The sequence below is a fragment of the Contarinia nasturtii genome, unplaced genomic scaffold, assembly GCF_009176525.2.
Source record: "Contarinia nasturtii isolate CC-2019 unplaced genomic scaffold, AAFC_CNas_1.1 Cnas_scaffold_630, whole genome shotgun sequence".
NCBI lineage: Eukaryota > Metazoa > Arthropoda > Insecta > Diptera > Cecidomyiidae > Contarinia > Contarinia nasturtii.
The window spans coordinates 326,173-344,472 of NW_022197981.1; the positions used below are offsets into that span (position 1 = coordinate 326,173).

The 18,300-nt window shown below is 34.4% G+C and overlaps 1 protein-coding gene and 1 long non-coding RNA gene across 5 annotated transcripts in view; both read left to right on the forward strand.

Moving 5' to 3' along the window:
• Positions 1-18,300, forward strand: part of LOC116340365 (MOB kinase activator-like 2) — a 103,874-nt gene that overhangs the window by 27,243 nt on the left and 58,331 nt on the right. Inside the window, exon 1 of one of the 4 annotated variants that reach the window (XM_031766839.1) lies at positions 14,377-14,915. The exons of the other annotated variants lie outside the window; for them this stretch is intronic. Coding sequence (XP_031622699.1) covers positions 14,740-14,915 — 176 coding nt within the window. The 5' untranslated portion in view covers positions 14,377-14,739. Of the gene's footprint in view, positions 1-14,376; positions 14,916-18,300 lie in introns of those variants that run through there. 4 annotated transcript variants of the gene reach the window in all.
• Positions 1,422-14,309, forward strand: LOC116340367. Its single transcript, XR_004201078.1, has 2 exons — positions 1,422-1,501; positions 14,258-14,309. It is a non-coding gene; the product is annotated as an uncharacterized LOC116340367 (long non-coding RNA).

Consider the following 18,300-nt stretch of genomic DNA (forward strand, 5'->3'; position numbering starts at 1 on the left):
AGCGAATTTCATTGACAAGCCCGCAAACAGCAACGGAATTTTATTTGAAAATTTATATACATTCAGCCAAAACGGCTAACATATGTCAAATCGAAGGTGCGCACACACGCACATGTACATGCACACATTCAAGTAATGTATCATGTGTAGCCACTTATGTTACCTGTACGTGTGTTCAATTCCATTCACAAGCACACCAGTTAGCACCATCAGCCGTTTGTCGACAAAAACAGCACCAACCAATACAGTGTAGAGAATTGTAAAGAGTAACGACATCGAACCTATCCAAATAGGGTACTATTGATGGTAGAATGACATAGAACACCAAAATACTGATACATTGTTGCAGGTGTGTGTGTTTGTGAAAGCAGTAGAACATTTGTTCCACGACATGTGTGTACGTGACTTTGTTCAATGGTATTTTGCATGTGTATCGGTCGCCGTTAGCAGCCGTTTTGAAAGTAGTGTCATCACGATGATCGTATGATTTTATTTTGGGTAATTCGAGGGATTTCTTCTCTTTGTACATGTCACATTGAAGAACGATTTACGACCAATGTTGCGCATATGAATCAAAGTCTTAAAATCAAACAAATGATGAAAAAAAAATTGCGCACCGCAATAAATCAAAACACATTCGTTGCTATTTCGCTCGATTGGAGGTTTTTGTTTTTTTTTTCTCGCTCGCCTATAACCGAATCGTTAAGTGTTTGAACACCGAAAATTGTCTGTTGTGAGTAAATGTCATCATAAGCAAACAAGACATCCAGTTTGAATGTTCGTTCTCTCGCTCTGTAATCATAACCAAGTCAATTTGTTCTTTCATTCGTTGGCACGTGTGTGCCTGTGTTAAGTCGTTGTGCAAACGAACGTCAAAAATGTTTTTGCTTATACTGCGAATAGAAATGTGTGTATGTCTGTGCAAAATATATTACAGAATCAAGAAGTAACTGACAGTCTCGCTCTATCTCATACACTCAAACAAGTTAACACACACGGACACACAAGACATTCGGATAGAGTCATAGTTAACTACAACTACAGCCAATACATATCAATAAACATCACTGACGTACGAACAACGTGAATTGTTAGCGCGCAACAAGCACACACTACACATATAAAATGTATCTTTCGGTCAACGAAATTATTTTAGCGATGAAATCTGTACACTTTTATTTCGTTGAACATGAAAATATGCATGGTTTTCATAGGAAATTTTTATTTATCGATTTTTTTTATATTTATCAAACGACTAAAATTCACATTTTGGATGAAATTTCCTTTAAACTTGGGTTTGTTATGCGCGTCCGTTGCAACATACCGCAAAGAAAGTCCGTTGCCGTTAAAGATTTCATCCACATTTGTCTGTTGAACGCACTCAATACGTTACGAGTCCATCGTTTTGTTTTTAGTTTACGGTGAACATTCAAATTGTGAGCTTTGTATTGCAATGCGCGCTGTTTAAACCGTTCGTATCATTTCTAATTCAGTTCGTTGTGTAATTATTTTGCTTTTCTTATACATAAATTTGTCGTTTTTTTTTCTTACATTTCGATTCAATTTGAAAATTTGCAAACAATCTAGCGGAATATAAAATGAAAAATTGTTTTATGGCTGTTGGTCGTTCTCGATTATAATTTATTGATTAGAAAAATCTATCTATTTGAAAGAAGAAAATGACAATTCTGCTAGATCGTTTTCAAATAAAAGAGTTTTGTTATCGTTCGTGCTTCGAAAAAAAGAACATTCATATGTGTTATTGATGAAATTGTGTGCGTTTCTTTTTTGTTGTTGATTCTTTTCATTTGAATCGTAAAGGAATCAATCAACAATAATAACAAACGAAAAATGAAGAAAAAAAATTGAAAAATCAAAGATGAAAAAGTGCAAAGTCGAAAGAAATGTGGCGCACACGTCATGACATGTTGTGATTGTATAATAATTAAAATGCAAATTAAGGAAGAAAAAACCGCCAACAGAGAAATTAGATAAATATATATATCGCGAGAGCGCTAGAGCGCTGAAACATTTTTTTTTTAATCATGTGAAGGCAGTCTATTGTGCCAATTAAAATAATTTGAATGTTATATTTGTAAGATGTTTTGTTGCCCTTTCAATAGTCTGCAATTAAAAATATGTAAAAGCAGTGACATTGGAGGACACTGAGTGGATATTTTGAGCAGTGTCGTCGCCGTCGTCGTTGTCTCATCAAATGGGAGCAGAAAGAAAAATAACGAATCGCAAATTCTTTGAAATCAACAAAATGATTCTTTCTTCATTTGTGTGAATGTAATAAGTTATCGCTATGGTGATACCGGTCGTTGTTTTGCTCTTATTTACTTTCGTCTCTCTCCTCAATCAAGTCAATCTTGGAAATTTTCCGCCAAAACAAGCGCATTTAATTTTAATGAATTTTATTATGACGATTTTTGAGATGACTCATTGAAACGATGTGAGAAAGAAAAAATAACTATGATAAGTCTGTTGCTATTTATCAAAATATGAATTGATCCATTAAATTATCAGACGTGGTGGGTTTTTCGATGGAAATTGTGTTGGACTTCAATATTTTTAGAAGATTTTAAAGAAAAACATAACGAATTAAATGCATTCTGAATGAGTGTGTAGATGCTTCAATCTGCTTGTGGAATATCAAATCGATGAATACCAAAAAAAAAAAAAACAATTGGCTACAATGAAATTGCCATACATGTGAATGATCCGTTTCGATGATTGCAAATATTATATGTGTACGTGTTTGTGTATTTTTTTTCGAATTTGATTTACGAATAAACTAATGTGCGAATTTGAATGTGTGGCTCATGTACGTTGTTGGCATCGGAATCATATACACACACTTAAAACCAAATTGATCCAAATCGGTTAATTTGTCTCACATCACATCGATGTCAACAACGGTTTAGTGCAGAAAAAAAAGCAGAATTCGCGCCAGTACTGTTTGTTTTAAAGGTCATATTCATGAAATTGAATAAAATTTGAATTGTATTCTGAACAGTAATCACACACGATTTTCATGGAGAAAAAACAAAATCACGGTAAAGAGAATACCGTCAAAATGATTTCTCGGTATATCAATGATGATCGCTGTGTTCACAAGCACCGATTGTTTTTGATGCTGTTTTTCGGCGTGGTTTTTTTTTCGTATTTATTCTGAATCGCGGAACTGACAGGCCATTTACTTCTAAAACCGCAACACGAACAAAAACAGCAAAAAATCCATTTCAATAAGTAAGAAAAAAAGAGAGTGGTAATAACATGAAATGAACGGCAAAACGTCTCACCATGTATATATTGCTTCTTTTCGACTTCGGTTTGGTTAAATGGGTTTAATCTCTTTAGTAATTCACTACCGATTTGCAAATGAATTTTTATAATAATGCCACATTTATTTATAGTGCATGAAATGACGCTAAGATTCATGACGAAAACGGTAAAACGTTAAAGAGTGAATGAGCGAGCAGGAATGAAAAAGAGCGAATAATTTTTCGTTAAACTGACTCGGCCGTTTTGTGTAAATGCGCGTTCCATTAATTTTCAATGCTCTTGAAACGCAAACGGGCGGGCGGTTGGTTGGATGGTTGATTGTGTGTATGTTCGCTTGTGTGCGCGCTTACGTCGATTTAACATGAAAATAAAAACGACAAAAGAGCCACAAATAATACGAAAAAAAGAAACATAGTCACAGCAACAAAGAACCGTAGTGTAACCAATGGCGCACTTGTAATTTTCGCCAATTTTTTCTTTCTTGAATGAAATGATTTTGTCCGAAATTACCAATCGAATGTGAATTTCGTTGAATTTCATTAAAATTAACGCTTTGCACACAAATCGATGTTTGGCGAAATGTTAATAAACAAAAAATTTTATATTTAAAATGAAAGAACGAAATGAAATAAGTGTGAGAGAAAATTCAGAGAAGATCTGGCGCATGCAGCACTTGCGATTTGCCAAAAATAAAATTGCTCTCTTATGACATCACAGAAAACGGTAGAAATAGCCAGAAACTGAAGGAAAAACCAAGACACAGAGAAGACGACACATTAAAAAAGAACACAAACGTTGCCGTTGTCGTCGCTCGTAACTTTTTTGGCACTAGAGGCTTTCTCTATTCTCAGTTTCATGGTTATTTCTTCATTACCACCATTTATTATTTGCATTATCGTGTCCAATGTAAATCGATTTGTTTTGGGCCATGTTTATTGTTCGTTTCATGTTTTCTCTCTCTATCTCTCTATCCCATTTTTTATATGAAAAAAGAAGTAAATAAAAACATGGTCGATATTTTGAATATGTCGAAACTTCTGGTGACTTCTTTTTTGACCGTTAAACAAAAGAAAAAATAATGGCCACCTCACGACATGCGTCTGGTGTTGTTTTTGCTAAAAACAAGTTTCCCTTTTTTTTTCACTTAAACACGTCAATTTACAAATTGTTATGTGTTCATTTTCTGTAACCATTTTTGTGCTTGCACATGCACCACTTGCAATGGAAATGAAGAAGGGAAACAAAAATTTACCATTAAAAAACGTATGCGTTAAGCGAAACAGGCGATTGTAATTGTTAACGACAAACGCACACGCCGAGCCTCAATTTCTGGACCAGATGATTCGAGAAAAAAAGGAAAGAAAATTAAGACAGAGTAACGATTACGACGCAGCCTGTCGTTAATAAATCAATTTAACATTTGCATAAATTTGTGTTTTTTAGCGTTAAATATAGACTCTTAAAATCATAAAAGTGACACAATGAATATAGGAAGCATCTAAATCGTTAAACAAACATAGTAACATAAAAGAAGAAATGAAATTTCTAAACTTTCGTTCACCCACTTGTGCAAAACACTTGTCCTCTTTCACTCAATAAATTTAAAATCGTTGTTGAGCGCACAAAGTCATCGGTGTATTCTCGAACTGTGATGATGTTTGTGTGTTCTGTCATGTCAATAATTTTTAGTGTATATATCGTTTTTAATTTCACTAGTTTTGATGGTGACAAATACGATCACAAATTATTATGTTTGCTTGAAAAGAGAAAAAAAAGCAATAAAGCCATAAAAAGTCAGACAACGAATGGGCCGAGATGAACGAACGAACACACTTTTTCGAAAAAGTGTAAGTTGAACATGCTGTAACGGACAAAAATGACCGAATGCGAAATAAAACGAAACAAAAATATGAGCAAATAAAAAACCAAAATATATAGAACTATTAATCTAAGCCATTCACACTGTGTGTGTTGCAGAGACTATGTGTGTGTTGTTTAAAAATAGATGCGTTGGCCAATTAATTTTTTTTTTCTTTACCGCAAAACCATTTAACTGACGAACACAACTAGATAAAGATAGAGATAGAGAGAGATGAAACTGATGGCAAACTAAGCAAATGATTCAACAAAAACGCACTCAAACACACAGATTTCGTGAAGAAATAAAGAAATAGCAATAAAAAAAACAACAACAAAACACAATACAACAAATCCAAGACGTATTTATGCAAGCGAAGAGATCGTTTACAGTTATAACCGAATCGGGAGGCAACTGATCTGCCATCGATTAAGACACCAAATACGAAAAAAATGGAGATAGAATCTTAAATTGTTCCAAATATTTGGTTTACAATGTGTGCAAATCGAATGTGGAGACAAACAGACGAAACGAAGAGAGAGCGAATAAAAAACTGTAAACACGCGAAACAAAAAACAAACAAACAGTCGAGTAACCTAAAGAGTAGAATAACAAAGAAATTTCTGTCGTTTTTGATTGAAAAGAATAACGAAAATTGAAACAAACATATGATCGTTTCAAATGAGTCAAACATTTTGGCCAAGCCATAAAATGACAAATCAACCACTCAAAGCAAACGCCCAAAATGAAAGTCGAATGTAATGACAAATTAAAAAAAAAAAGTAGAAAGAAATACAGTTTGTAACTGTTTGCGAGAATGAAAAGAGAACGATTTCGAATCAAACAATATCGAAAATTTAATGATGTTGTTCCCCAATCGAATAAAAAAAAACTCGATTTGAATGATAATAATGTTGTGGTTCTTGTACGTATTAAATCTTGCTTGGAGTACATATCTATTTTTCTCTCTCAATACTCAATCTATAAAAAAAAATTCCAAACGATCTTCAATAAAATACCGAACAAAACTTGAGTGCGATCAAAAATGGAGAAATGTAAAACAAATTTTAACATATTTGTAATGAATTTTAACGATTCCGTATGAATCTCCATGAAGAACACTTGATTGAGAATTTATTTTCTTTAATTGCTCAAAAATCCAATAAAAAAACCTATCCATGAATGAAATAACAACATCAGAGCAAGAGGAAAAAACATACAAATGTTGTCGATGATTATGCAGCTGCGTTTATTCCGATATAACCGGAAGCTGCACGAGACTGGTTTGTTCGATCGATTTTGGCGGTGCTCCTTTTGTCCCAGTTGTGTGTACCTCTACAACATCAATATCAATTCAAACGATATCCTTTTGACATAAATGTTTTGTTGTTCCTTTCGAAATCATAGGCAACATGTTCTTCCCCTATTTCGACTCTCTTTTTTTCTCCAAATTGATTTCCTCTTTCAAAATCAAATTCTCCCTCTATCCGTGTCCAAAAACACTAGAGCGGAAAAAAACCTGTTGCATCTTGTCTCAACACTACGTGTCTTACCACTGTACAATTCCAAATGCGTGAACTGACTTTACCGAAAATCAGTGAAAAAAAAATCGGATTTTTTTCCATTTGCCCCCACAGAGTTAGAACAATTGAGGCGTTAATCAATGGCATTTTCCTTCTTTCTATTGACAGCTGCATTTATTCCAATTAAAAGAAGCACTCTGACGCCGGGTTAACTCAAATGAAAAAAACATTATTCCACTTGCAAATGCATCGAGAAACGGACGAAAAAAACGAAAGAAAGAGATAGATAGAAACAAAGAGAAACAGTCTACTGAAGAATCTTCGGTCACTTTGTTTTTAATTATACGGTTGCAGTTTGCTTGAACATAAATGAGTATGTCTACAATCTACATTGATGTCTGACATCATTTACAACATCAATGTGGTCAGCATTGTGTATGTGTGACTATCTGTCTCTTTCTATAACTAATTCTCTCGCAGTGGGTCAATAACTGTCGTTTCAATTTTTTTAGTTTTGTTCTCCCATTACCTTTGCGGCAAAGTACACACGAATCTCATCAAATTGTAGTTTTCGTCTCTACTGCTGAACGATGAAAAAAAAAAATCGAATTTGTCTGCACCGAAAAGAATTTCGGTCACTTTTATGAGTGTGTGTATGTTTTCAAGGTGATTTTACATTGAGAATATGAAATTCATTCACTGCAGTCATCATACGGTTTCGTGCAATTTTTTGTTTGCTGTTGCTAACTTGTAATAATATTTAAAGGCCCGTAATTGGAAACCGCCTATTCTATTCTTGTGCTTAGCTATTTTATTGTCAATGATATATGCTGAAGGCATAATTTAGATGTTTGAGTGTTTATGCATGCCGGTATTTGTCTAGCTATTCTCCACTGTTGTAATTGCGTTTTATCGAAGCCAGCTCGATGGCTCGTTCAATTTGGCATTTGATTTTTTGCTCATTCTCTCTCTCTCTCTCTCTCTCTCTCTCTCTCTCTCTTTTATTAAATGACCGTATTGTATTGAACACTTAATGTTATGTATACACACCATTGCTCGATGCCAATGATGTAACTGAATGTAATGACGCGTGAGCACCTTCGATCAAGGTACAAAAATTATTGATTGTTGTATGTATACATGCGAAACAACAAAGTACATCGCATTCAATGGATATGTATGTGTATATATTTACCTTGGCTATGAAAAATTGTATGCATTAAAAACGGCCGATGGGTTTAATTAGCACCGAAGCTTCCAAGAACCGTGAAGAGCGAACGCGCACTTTGTATGTTTGTCAGAATGGCGAAAAATGTTTTTCGATCACAGACACACACAAATGCGCGCGAGCGTGCGCTCGTATTTTTCGCCATTCAATTTTGTTGCACAAAACGGGTGAACGTGTTGAACAAAGGGAATATTAAATTTGTGCATATGCTGCCTGTGTATCTGTCTGTCTGCTGCAATCCAAAGAGAATTCGCGAATGATGTTGATGCACCATATCTCAACTTGTTTGATTATTATACACTCGTTTGTTGTTTCTCTTTTGCGGTTTTTCCACTTAACAATCAGCCAGAGTGTGGCAAAAGAGTAAAAGAGAGAGAGAGAGAGAGCGAGAGAGAGATTGAAAAAAAAAACAAGAAGAAGAAGAAGAAGAGCGTCGTCTGCACAATGGTGGTCTCATCACCAAAGTTAGCTTTAGTCAATAAGGCACACGATGCAACAGAGCAAATAAAATCTTTGTACGCAGGTATTTCTTTGAAAAGTGGCCTGTGTTTGTGTTGAATAACGACAATGTTCTGCCAATGGGCATAGTTTTGCTTGAGCGTGAACTCTCTGTATTAGTCGTTTACTAAACGAATATCACATCATTTAAAGTTTTCGAGCAAAAGAACCGAAAAAAACAGTCAACACACAAACACACACACACACATTCGCACATACAAAGGCAGCAACAATAAAAAGGAAAGAATGCCAGAAAATTGCCGTGTCGTTGAAAGATTGCGTGTGTATATGTGTCTAGATGGCCATTGCATACATTCAATCGCGACTTTATTAAAAATTGTTTCTGTTTATTCTTATTTCCTGCACGATTCATTGCAAATCGGCTGTGTAAGTGTACTTTCTTTATTGTTTACTGCATAAGTGAACGAAATACAGCGTGTATAGCAACAACAGCGGTCGCGGCGGCGGCATCATCTAAATACTCTACGAAAAGTTCATAGCCCGCAGCAAACACGGTTAAATAGTCACCGATAATCGACGCAACCAGAGAAATATTAGTATGGTGCTTTGCTGTTGTTCCTTTGCATAAGCTAATGTGCGCGGTCGTGATATCGAAGACGACGACCACCAAACTCTTCTCACACTGCAATCGCATCATCGCGCAAAAGTATTTCTTTTTTTCGTGTGTTTGTTATCTTTTTCATTCCACGTGAACCGGTTTTAATCATTTTGCTTAGTTGAACGTATTTGTTGTTTTGATACACGTTTGCCAATTGTTGCCGAAATAAAAAAAAGATCAGTCCAACACACGTAAATTTGGCCGTCATTTTTATGGAATGACGATGATAATGATTAACAATTTCTTTGTATTCGCGTACAATCAATGCGGTGATTTGTGTAAGATATCCATAAATGTTGAAGGTTCATGTTTGTATGTGAAAATCGCATTTGGGAAGTTTCAGAAACAGGATCGCAAAATTGTTTTAATTCAAGCAGCAATAAAGAGAAACATAACATCACTTTCCCTGTCTCTCTTCCCTTCTGTTTGTCTCATTATCTGTCGATCTCATCGGATCTCAACATCCGACATACACATACACATACCGCTCAAGCAAATATTAAATTCACTGTAAGCATTCATTGTACCTAACATTTTTTTTTTGCGAACACAAAAGCCATCGTTGTGCGTTGTGTTTCTGTTTTTTTTCGTTGTTGTTGTTGTTTCATCTCGCAATGATGTATATTTTTTTCAAATCGGATTTTCGTGCATTTTTATTATGATGAAGTAATGATGTTTTCATCACAGATTTTTTTTATTATCTCTATCTCCCTTGCTTTCTGTATTCAATGAAAAATCGCATGTACACAGATAATATCATTGCAACTATGATACAATAACAATATTGCATAAATTGTAGAAATGAGGGAGTTTTTATTCTCTACACTTGGCTCGGCACTGCCACTGCATGCATCGAGATAGTGAAGAGAGCGGTTTGAAACGAATAAATGAAAGAAGCAATGGGAGAATCACAGCACAGCAGATCAACTGTGTGGATCATACAATGTGTTGGCGTTGTCGTGCAACAAATTACAGGTGCAAACACTAGATAGCAAAGTAGAAAAGAAGAGAAAAAACGCAATGCAGCAACCGTTGCTGCAACTCATTTTATATATATATCTGATGCGTTGCTCTATGTTCTCTCCCTCTTTCTCTTTCATTTAGATTGCTCGAAAGTTTAAACGGTGTCTATCATATTTGAATTAATTATTCGTCATAAAATGCGCTCGATGTGTTTTTTTCTCAAATTTCCTTTGTTATTCTCAGCCTCCTACTTCTGCGGCTATATTTGTTTTTGATCTCTCTCTCTCTCTCTCTCTCTCTCTCTCTCTCTCTCTCTCTCTCTCTCTCTGTTCGGCAATGTTTCCTTGATTGTTGTTACGTTGTGTATGTGTATTTTAATTAATTTAATCTAGCGTCTGAGTCGTTTTGTGTATTCTTATCGCTAATTTATCATAATTAAACTTTTATTTGCTTTTTATTGCCTTTGATCTGAATACGGTTTCATCGGTGAGCATAGCAAATAACATTTCACGCACTCCCAACGTACACAACAAATTATAATTTCATTTTTTTTTTTCATTTTCTTCTTTATTTGCGAAATGCGATTGCGTTCATGGATCATATGCAATGGCTTCAAGACAAAGTCTTAACAAAAACCAGAGCGTAAGATATAGAGAAAAGCACAAAGTCTGTATCAAGTAGTGATCCGTTAATTCTTCCGTTAGTTTTGTGTATATGTGATTCTTTTAATGGCCACACACCACATTTCAATTCTTACTCTTCCACGAATTAACTCTTTTCTATTTCTTCTCTATTTGATTCACTGACTTATGAGCGAGTGTGAATGCGAGCGCGTGTTTTTTTTTCGCTGTTTCTCTCATTGCTTTCAATTTGTTCCGTACGAAGAGCAAGAGATTATATGTGATTTGCACGAAAAAAAATTGTTTCAACACTTTATTTGATAGTTTGTTGCAACATAGAACATAGGAAGTGATTCGAATAGAAGAATGAGTGAAAGAGCAAAGAGAATATTTGCAGAAAAATGATGAAACATATTAAAGAAATGAAAAATGTGCAAAATTATAGCGAAGAAAAGGTCTTCTAATTGTGGAAAAGAGAAGAAACGCGTGATGGCGAAGCAGAAAGAGAGATATGAGATAAAAATGGTTGAATTCTAATGAAAATAACGAGATCGTTCACGCTTTAAATGTAGATACAGCTTAAAACATTTTACAGCAGCCAATGCAATGTTGTGCACACAAAGTTTTCTACAAACTTTTCATATTTTCTTGAAAATCGAATTAGTTTCTCCTTAGTCTTCATTTGGTCCGATTTGCATTGACGTCTTTCTCGGCGTGTGTGTGTGGGTAGATGTTTATTTAGTAAAGATTACAGAGAGGTGATTAAAATATATTGATCCTGACGAAGCTAGCGAGAGCAAAATGTGCTCTATTTATTGCTAAATGTAAAATGCTGGATCGAAAATCAGTGTATCCGGGACGTATTTTTCTTATAATTTCTTTTTGTTTCGTAGTAATTGTATTACCGAGAAACAAGATCTACGATCATTTCTTCAAGTGAATACATTGCGGTTGTTTCAATTAATCGAACTCAAAATGCCAATGATATTTATTTTGTTGCGCAAAACATGGTCATTTCAATTGCCATTTCATCAAATGGATACGATTTTTTTCTTCTCTTCTCCTTATTGTTGTGCTATGCCATTTTTTGATGCACGATTTGCCGTTGCATTTGGTTTTTAAATCAATCGAGATTTGTTTATGCTATCAAAGAGAGATAAAAGCAACCACACACAAACGCGCGCGCGAAAGATCGGACGAGTGGATCGGAAATAGAATTTATGACATTTGAATTGAAGTCATATAATCTCTGTTGTTGGTAATTCTAAATTGTATCCATTATAAACATCTGTATATTGTCATTAAATTGCGTCTTTTCTTGAGAAACTATTAAATGAGCAAATTACTGTTATATAGAACTATTAACTGAACCCAATTCAATATCGCGATTTAAAATCAATTGTGATGAACATTTTTCAATCACTAAACGATTTACAAAAAGAGAAAGAAAAAAGTCCTCCCAGAATATGAGTACAGAGAGAAAAAACACAAAAAATAATAATCTCACACCAACCGTTAGAAAATTACGAATAATAACGTGTGTTACAATTGTATGTTCGACGTACAACAGTCAAAACTTTTTATGCCAAAATGTCAACGATCGATAAATGCAAACGACGTGCCATAATTTGCATAAAGTATTGAACGATGCCGCAATATTTTGTTTTGTTGTTGATGTTTTTTTTCTTTCGATAACTCCATAATGGGTATCAAACGACATTCTTATTGTGTAAACAATGTCGATATTCTTTTCGACTTCCTTCAATTGTTTTTGAGTCGAAAAAAAAATCATTTTGATCATTGATCGAAATTTCATCCTATTTCTGTAAATTTAATCTAATCGCTAATTGTTGACACGATGATTGGAGTGTTTCTTCTTTCGTTCCATTTCATTTTCGCATTCGTTGATTACATTTAAGTTTTTCATAGCTGCTCCGAATGCAGTGTATTTAAAATACAAATATTTCAAAATATACTCTTATCAATATTGTCACTGTTTACGCTTAGAAAGTCGGTAGTAAAAAACACACTGAATTTTTCAACTCGTTGAAAAGTTCAATTTTAAATAAAATGTCCGATTATTTAAAGTTACATTGTGAAAAGGAATCAAAGTTACACTGTGTTAAAAATCAATGTATTTTTTTATAATGATTCGAATATCAAAATTGAGCAAAACAAATGGCACATTATTCGATTTGTTTTCGTTAAGTTATGAACATATTGCATCATTGATGAAATTTTGATAATGACAAACACACAATCAGCTGTTTATTACATTTCGCATCGTTGATCGTTTAGTCGGTCATCGCAAAGAAGAAGAAAATGACAAGCGAGACAGAATGAAAATAGTGCCTTGGAATAATAAATCAATCAAAAGTCATTTTTTTTGTTTATAATGATTCCGATTCGGTTGAAAATGGATGAAGAAGAAAAAGCAACGAAAAAAAAAAACAACGATGACAACAGTCATAAAACGCAAATTAAGCTACAATTGAAAATTGTATATGTATACGATGCATATACAGAAAACCTCCCAATAAAATATAAACAAATGGAAATCGCTTCACATCATAATGTTCGAACGAAACAAAAGTAACTTCGACAAAGTCGTGAACCTGAAATCGCGAAGTCAGTTAATAGTTTTTCCATCGTATGTGTTCGAATGGAATGGCTTGATTTCTTTCTCTATTGCATCAAAATCTAAATGTTTGATACAGTAAACTAAACAACCAAACGAATCTAAGCGAATCCATGAAAAATAGTGAATTATTGGCAAAATGTGCTGTGAAAAGTATACGCTTTGAAAGCAAATCAACGAAGAGTCATTGCACATGAATTGTTTAAATGTGCGTAGCAACAAACGTGGAACATAAACGCAAGAGTCAAAACAACAACAGCACACACATACATGGATTGGATATTATAAAATTGAAGAAAACAAATGACAATATTTTCTGACTTAAGCCACGAAGAGGACATAAAGAACTGAAGCTAGAGAGAGATACGTAATATGTTATGTGTGTGACGAAAAGGGAAAATGTCACCGAATTGAATGAAATCGACACTTTTTTGTATATATATTGCACGTGCGATGTGTTCAATCTATGAAAATCGTGTTTTTTTTTCTTTCATGATAATGTTGCTACATCGCAACACAATGTGGGCAACAAAACACGATGATGTGCGCCAGCGTTTTTTTTATTACGCGCACGCAAATCAACAAGAAACATTACGAAAACCCTTTAACTAGATGATTTTTTTTTTTTTTTTTTTTAAACATATTATGCAAAAATAGAGGCCAAAAATGGCATTTTGTTACTCGAAAAAGGTAATTTTGTTTTTCGTTGTCGTGTCAATTAGTCTCAACAATATACAAAAAAAAACTACATACTAAAAGCAAAAAAAAATCACATTGCACAAGATTGAATGATGTTTTGTGTTTGGCAAATATAGAAGAAGAAAGTCACACCGTTGCAACAAACTTTGCGCGCCCTTTTTTTCTCAATCAAGTTGCGTTGGTTGTCTTTGTTCAGTTTAATTACCTGCAATTGACGAACGAACTGCCGTTTGCCAATCATTTCTTTCGACTTCGCGCTTATTTCCGTCGATTCTTTATTTTTCTGTCTTTCATTTGACTAATTTCGTATTTGTTTCGCACAGATTTAGGATGAACTGAACAGAAAAATCATTGAACAAAAATTTAAGACGAATCGAAAAAAATAAAACGAGTTTAATTTTGCATAAAATTATTGCAAACAGTGAAAGAAAAAAAAAGATAGATACAAACATCTAAATGTGAATGAAAACAAATGAAGAGGAGGCGAGAAACGAAATACAAATTTATTTCAATTTTAGCCGTGTCGATGTGATCAAATGAAATCGACGTAAAGAAAAAAGTAGCCGCAGAATAGAAAAGAGCCGAAAATAAAAAAAAACCATCGAAAAAACTGCAAAGTGCAGAAAATACTATTTGCCGCACGTCACACTGATCACCGTCAACCAAACTTTGAAAGGAAAGTGTACGTGCGTGCGTGTGCGCGGCTTTTTCACATTTTTTTTTTTTTAATTTTAAATTTGGTTTTGTGTAATAATTTTACTACTTTTGTGAGTGAAGTGCAAGAAAAAAAATCTGAAACGAAAAAATGTTGCGATCACCTTCACACATTGTAGGTCATGGTCCAACATCTGGTGGTATAATGGGTATACACACCCATCCATCGCCACCAGCACATGCACGATCGTCACTGTTTGATTCGTGTCATCGAAAAATTCGATTAATCGGCGGTGGACCCGTTGCTTTTTTTGGCGGCTTAGTTGCGTAAGTTTCATCTGCCTCTTTTTTATTTTTTAAGTCCTAATTTCAGGTATTGCCCGTTTTTGGTTTCAATTTTCTCTTCTCTTTCAAAATATGACACGTGATCGATGTCGCAAATGATCATCACACAATTCACACATGAAAATTTTCATTGTTGTGGTCGCACCGTAGTCTAAGTGAAAGTTAAGAAAATCGATTTCAGTGCGAAAAATTTGTTAGACAATTTATAGAAGCAGGAAGTGCACGAACCGATATGGCAGAAGAAAGAAATAAAAATTGAAAGTTACCGCAAAAACATTAGGTGCGTGAAAAAAAAGAGAGAATTCAGTGCGCACTCTATTCCGTTCATCCATTTATTTGTTGTCGGTGAAAGATTCGATGGCGTTTGCGCGGTATTGTTGGAAAATAAGTTGCGCATTTATCGAGCCGAGGTTAATCTGTTTTGTTGTTACTGCGTCATTGCCTTTTTTGTAATTAAGACATAATTTTCGGGCGAATAACCATTAAAAGTTTTTTTTTGTGTGTGTCGGTTTTATTGCCGAAAATTTACATGCAATTTTATATCAACGTTATTGTATAATTTTATTTTGTGTCACATACGCACCAACGTAATCGTAATCGACGCATAAATTTCTAATGGAGGTCTATGCTTGAACTTCGATTTTCATTTCAAACGCCATTTATGCAAGATAGAAAACGGTTTTCTTGTTCATTTCTTTTTTTATTCCACATATTCACCAATCTACATATACATTACAAATGCGATTCGTTTCAATTTGCGCCAACTAATGCACGGGCACTTGAAATACGGCTTCAAGTTAAACGTCCAAGTGTGCGCATAAATCGACAAATTTTCTACAACGACGATGGCGACGATTTCGATTATATCATCGATGTAATTTTCTTGTTATATACGCGTTTGTAACGCAAACCATTCATACGATCTCAATTTTGATGTGAATGTTGTGAAGTATGTACGGACAAGAAGTGTTTCGATGAAAGATTGATTTTCGACGCAAATCAAAATCGATTTTCCATAGCTTGTCAGTCTCAAGCAATAACATTTCTATTTCAAACGAAAAAAAATCAATTCCACGGTTTTAGTCATTCTCACCGAAGAGGGGCGGTAGATTGGTCAATAGAATTGACTGTGATTTTTGTCACGGGTTTTGACCTATTGTGAAACGAAAACCATGTATCTTTCCAAAAAAAATCATTTTCCGTTTGATCGTTTCGTCTTTTGTAAGGAAATCATTCGACGGGCAAAGTTGCTCGAAAGAAAAGACCAAGAAAAAAAAATCACTCAAAGCGAGCAGTCGATTTGCGATTTTCGTTCCAAATCAATACATAATAACAAATTTTTTTTTGCATTTGGTCAGTCACACAAAATCACTACAATTATCTTATTCGATTCAGTGACAAGATAAATTCGTTGGTTAAACGAAATGTAAAAGAACATATTCAAACCATTGGTATTTCTCGCGTAATTTTTTTTTTGTTTCTGTTTGAATTGAATTAAATTGCAAACATGGTCTAGGCAAAGAATGGTGAACCATTGTTTTTCGTTTATTCATTTCGTTTTGTATCGTTGCAATCATAATAATAAATGAAAGAGCAGAAACAGTGTTCATTTGAATTTAGCAAAGAGCAGGAAGACAAGCGCAAACACTACAAATTGCATTTAAACAAGTTCGAGTTTTTGGTTCACAAGTATCGTTGGTCTCGCGCCCGTTATGTTGTATGGCCGTTGAAACATTATTATTTTTGTTTTCGTTGTACACTCATTTTTTTTCGCTGGTAAAATTACGGCTATTAAAACAATGAGAACAAAGGGTTTACGTGAGCAATTCGAATACACGAAGGAGAGCCGCAGCAGCAGCAGTTACAGAAAAAAATAAATAAATAAATAGAGTCATGACTAAAAGGCACGGAGAAGGCGGCTGAAAAAAAAAACACATTTGAAAATCAACCGTGTTTACTTCAACATAAACATATTAATTATATCACATGTGATTCATTAATAAGCCGCCAGTTGGAAATGTTTAAATCAACAACGCGCGTGCATACGTACAATACTTTTAACGCTCATTGTGTATTTTATACTGGTTTGCCGTGCTGTGTTGACGCTCAACAAGACAAAGAGAGCAAAAGTTAGAGACAACAACGATAACAATAACAATAACATAGAATCCAAAATGAAAACAATAACAACATAATTTTGGCAATGGTCAATGTTGCCACACACATACGTCTATCTCACACAGACGTACAAATAGCTATCGCTGTGCGAATGCGAGACGCAATAAAAATAATTAACCCATGATCAAAAAAATAAAAATACGACAATAAATCTATTTTAACATTAAACATATGACAACAAAGGGAAACGTTCTACTTATGAAAAAAAAAACTGCTCAACCAATTTCAAATCAGTCGTGTGTATGTTGAAATGTGTGCTCTAATGTATGACAGTCTCTCTCTCTCTCTCTCTGTATGTGTTTTTGTTTACATGATTTAAGTGAATGTGTTCTATGATGGAATTTTAAATAGCAGCGCAAAAAGAAAAATCTTAAGATGGAATGTTGTGCCCGTATTTTACTTCTTCCCGCTAAGTTTGGCAACAGGAAAGGAGTGTTTGCATTGCATTTCGTAATAAATTCAAAATGTGTGGCAGCTGAAAACACTTTTCGCTGATACATTACACATATCATATACACGCACACACACCGAGTTCATCGAATTGAAAATTGACTTGGTAAGTGGTATTAAATACGTGACACCACACAAGAAAGAAGAAGAAGAAGAAAAAAAAAAACACATGCACACGCAAAAATACAATCATTTCGATGACGCACTTTTCTCTCCGGCACTTAATGCATACTATGTACCGTTGTTTAGAATTGTGTTATTGTCATACGAAGTTGACTGGAATACGAGACCGTTTAAGTTTTTCGAAATGCGCATTGATTCGAGAATTAAATGCCGTAATAAATCGGTAAGACGGTGGGCGAGGTTTCGAATAGATTAGAAAGTGATACAACGCAAAATGCTAAACATCTCTTGCACACACAAAGCAAACACAAATCAAACACAACAAAGTGTTTCATAGAACAATGAAAAGTGATGAAGAAAAAAGAAACGCACATTGCGCACTACATTTTGTATGAATGACGGGAGACCACATTTTGCGCTAGTTGAATATATCGTTGACGGAAAAAATATTGGCGTTCATATTAAAATGAGACGCACATCGTTTTTTTTTTTTGGGGGAACTCATAATGGATTAAAGTGCGTTTTATTTGAAATCATCGCATATCGTTCACAAAGCACCGAAACAAAGACACATATTTTCAATCGATTTGATGAAACGATTTCGATATTCACGAAA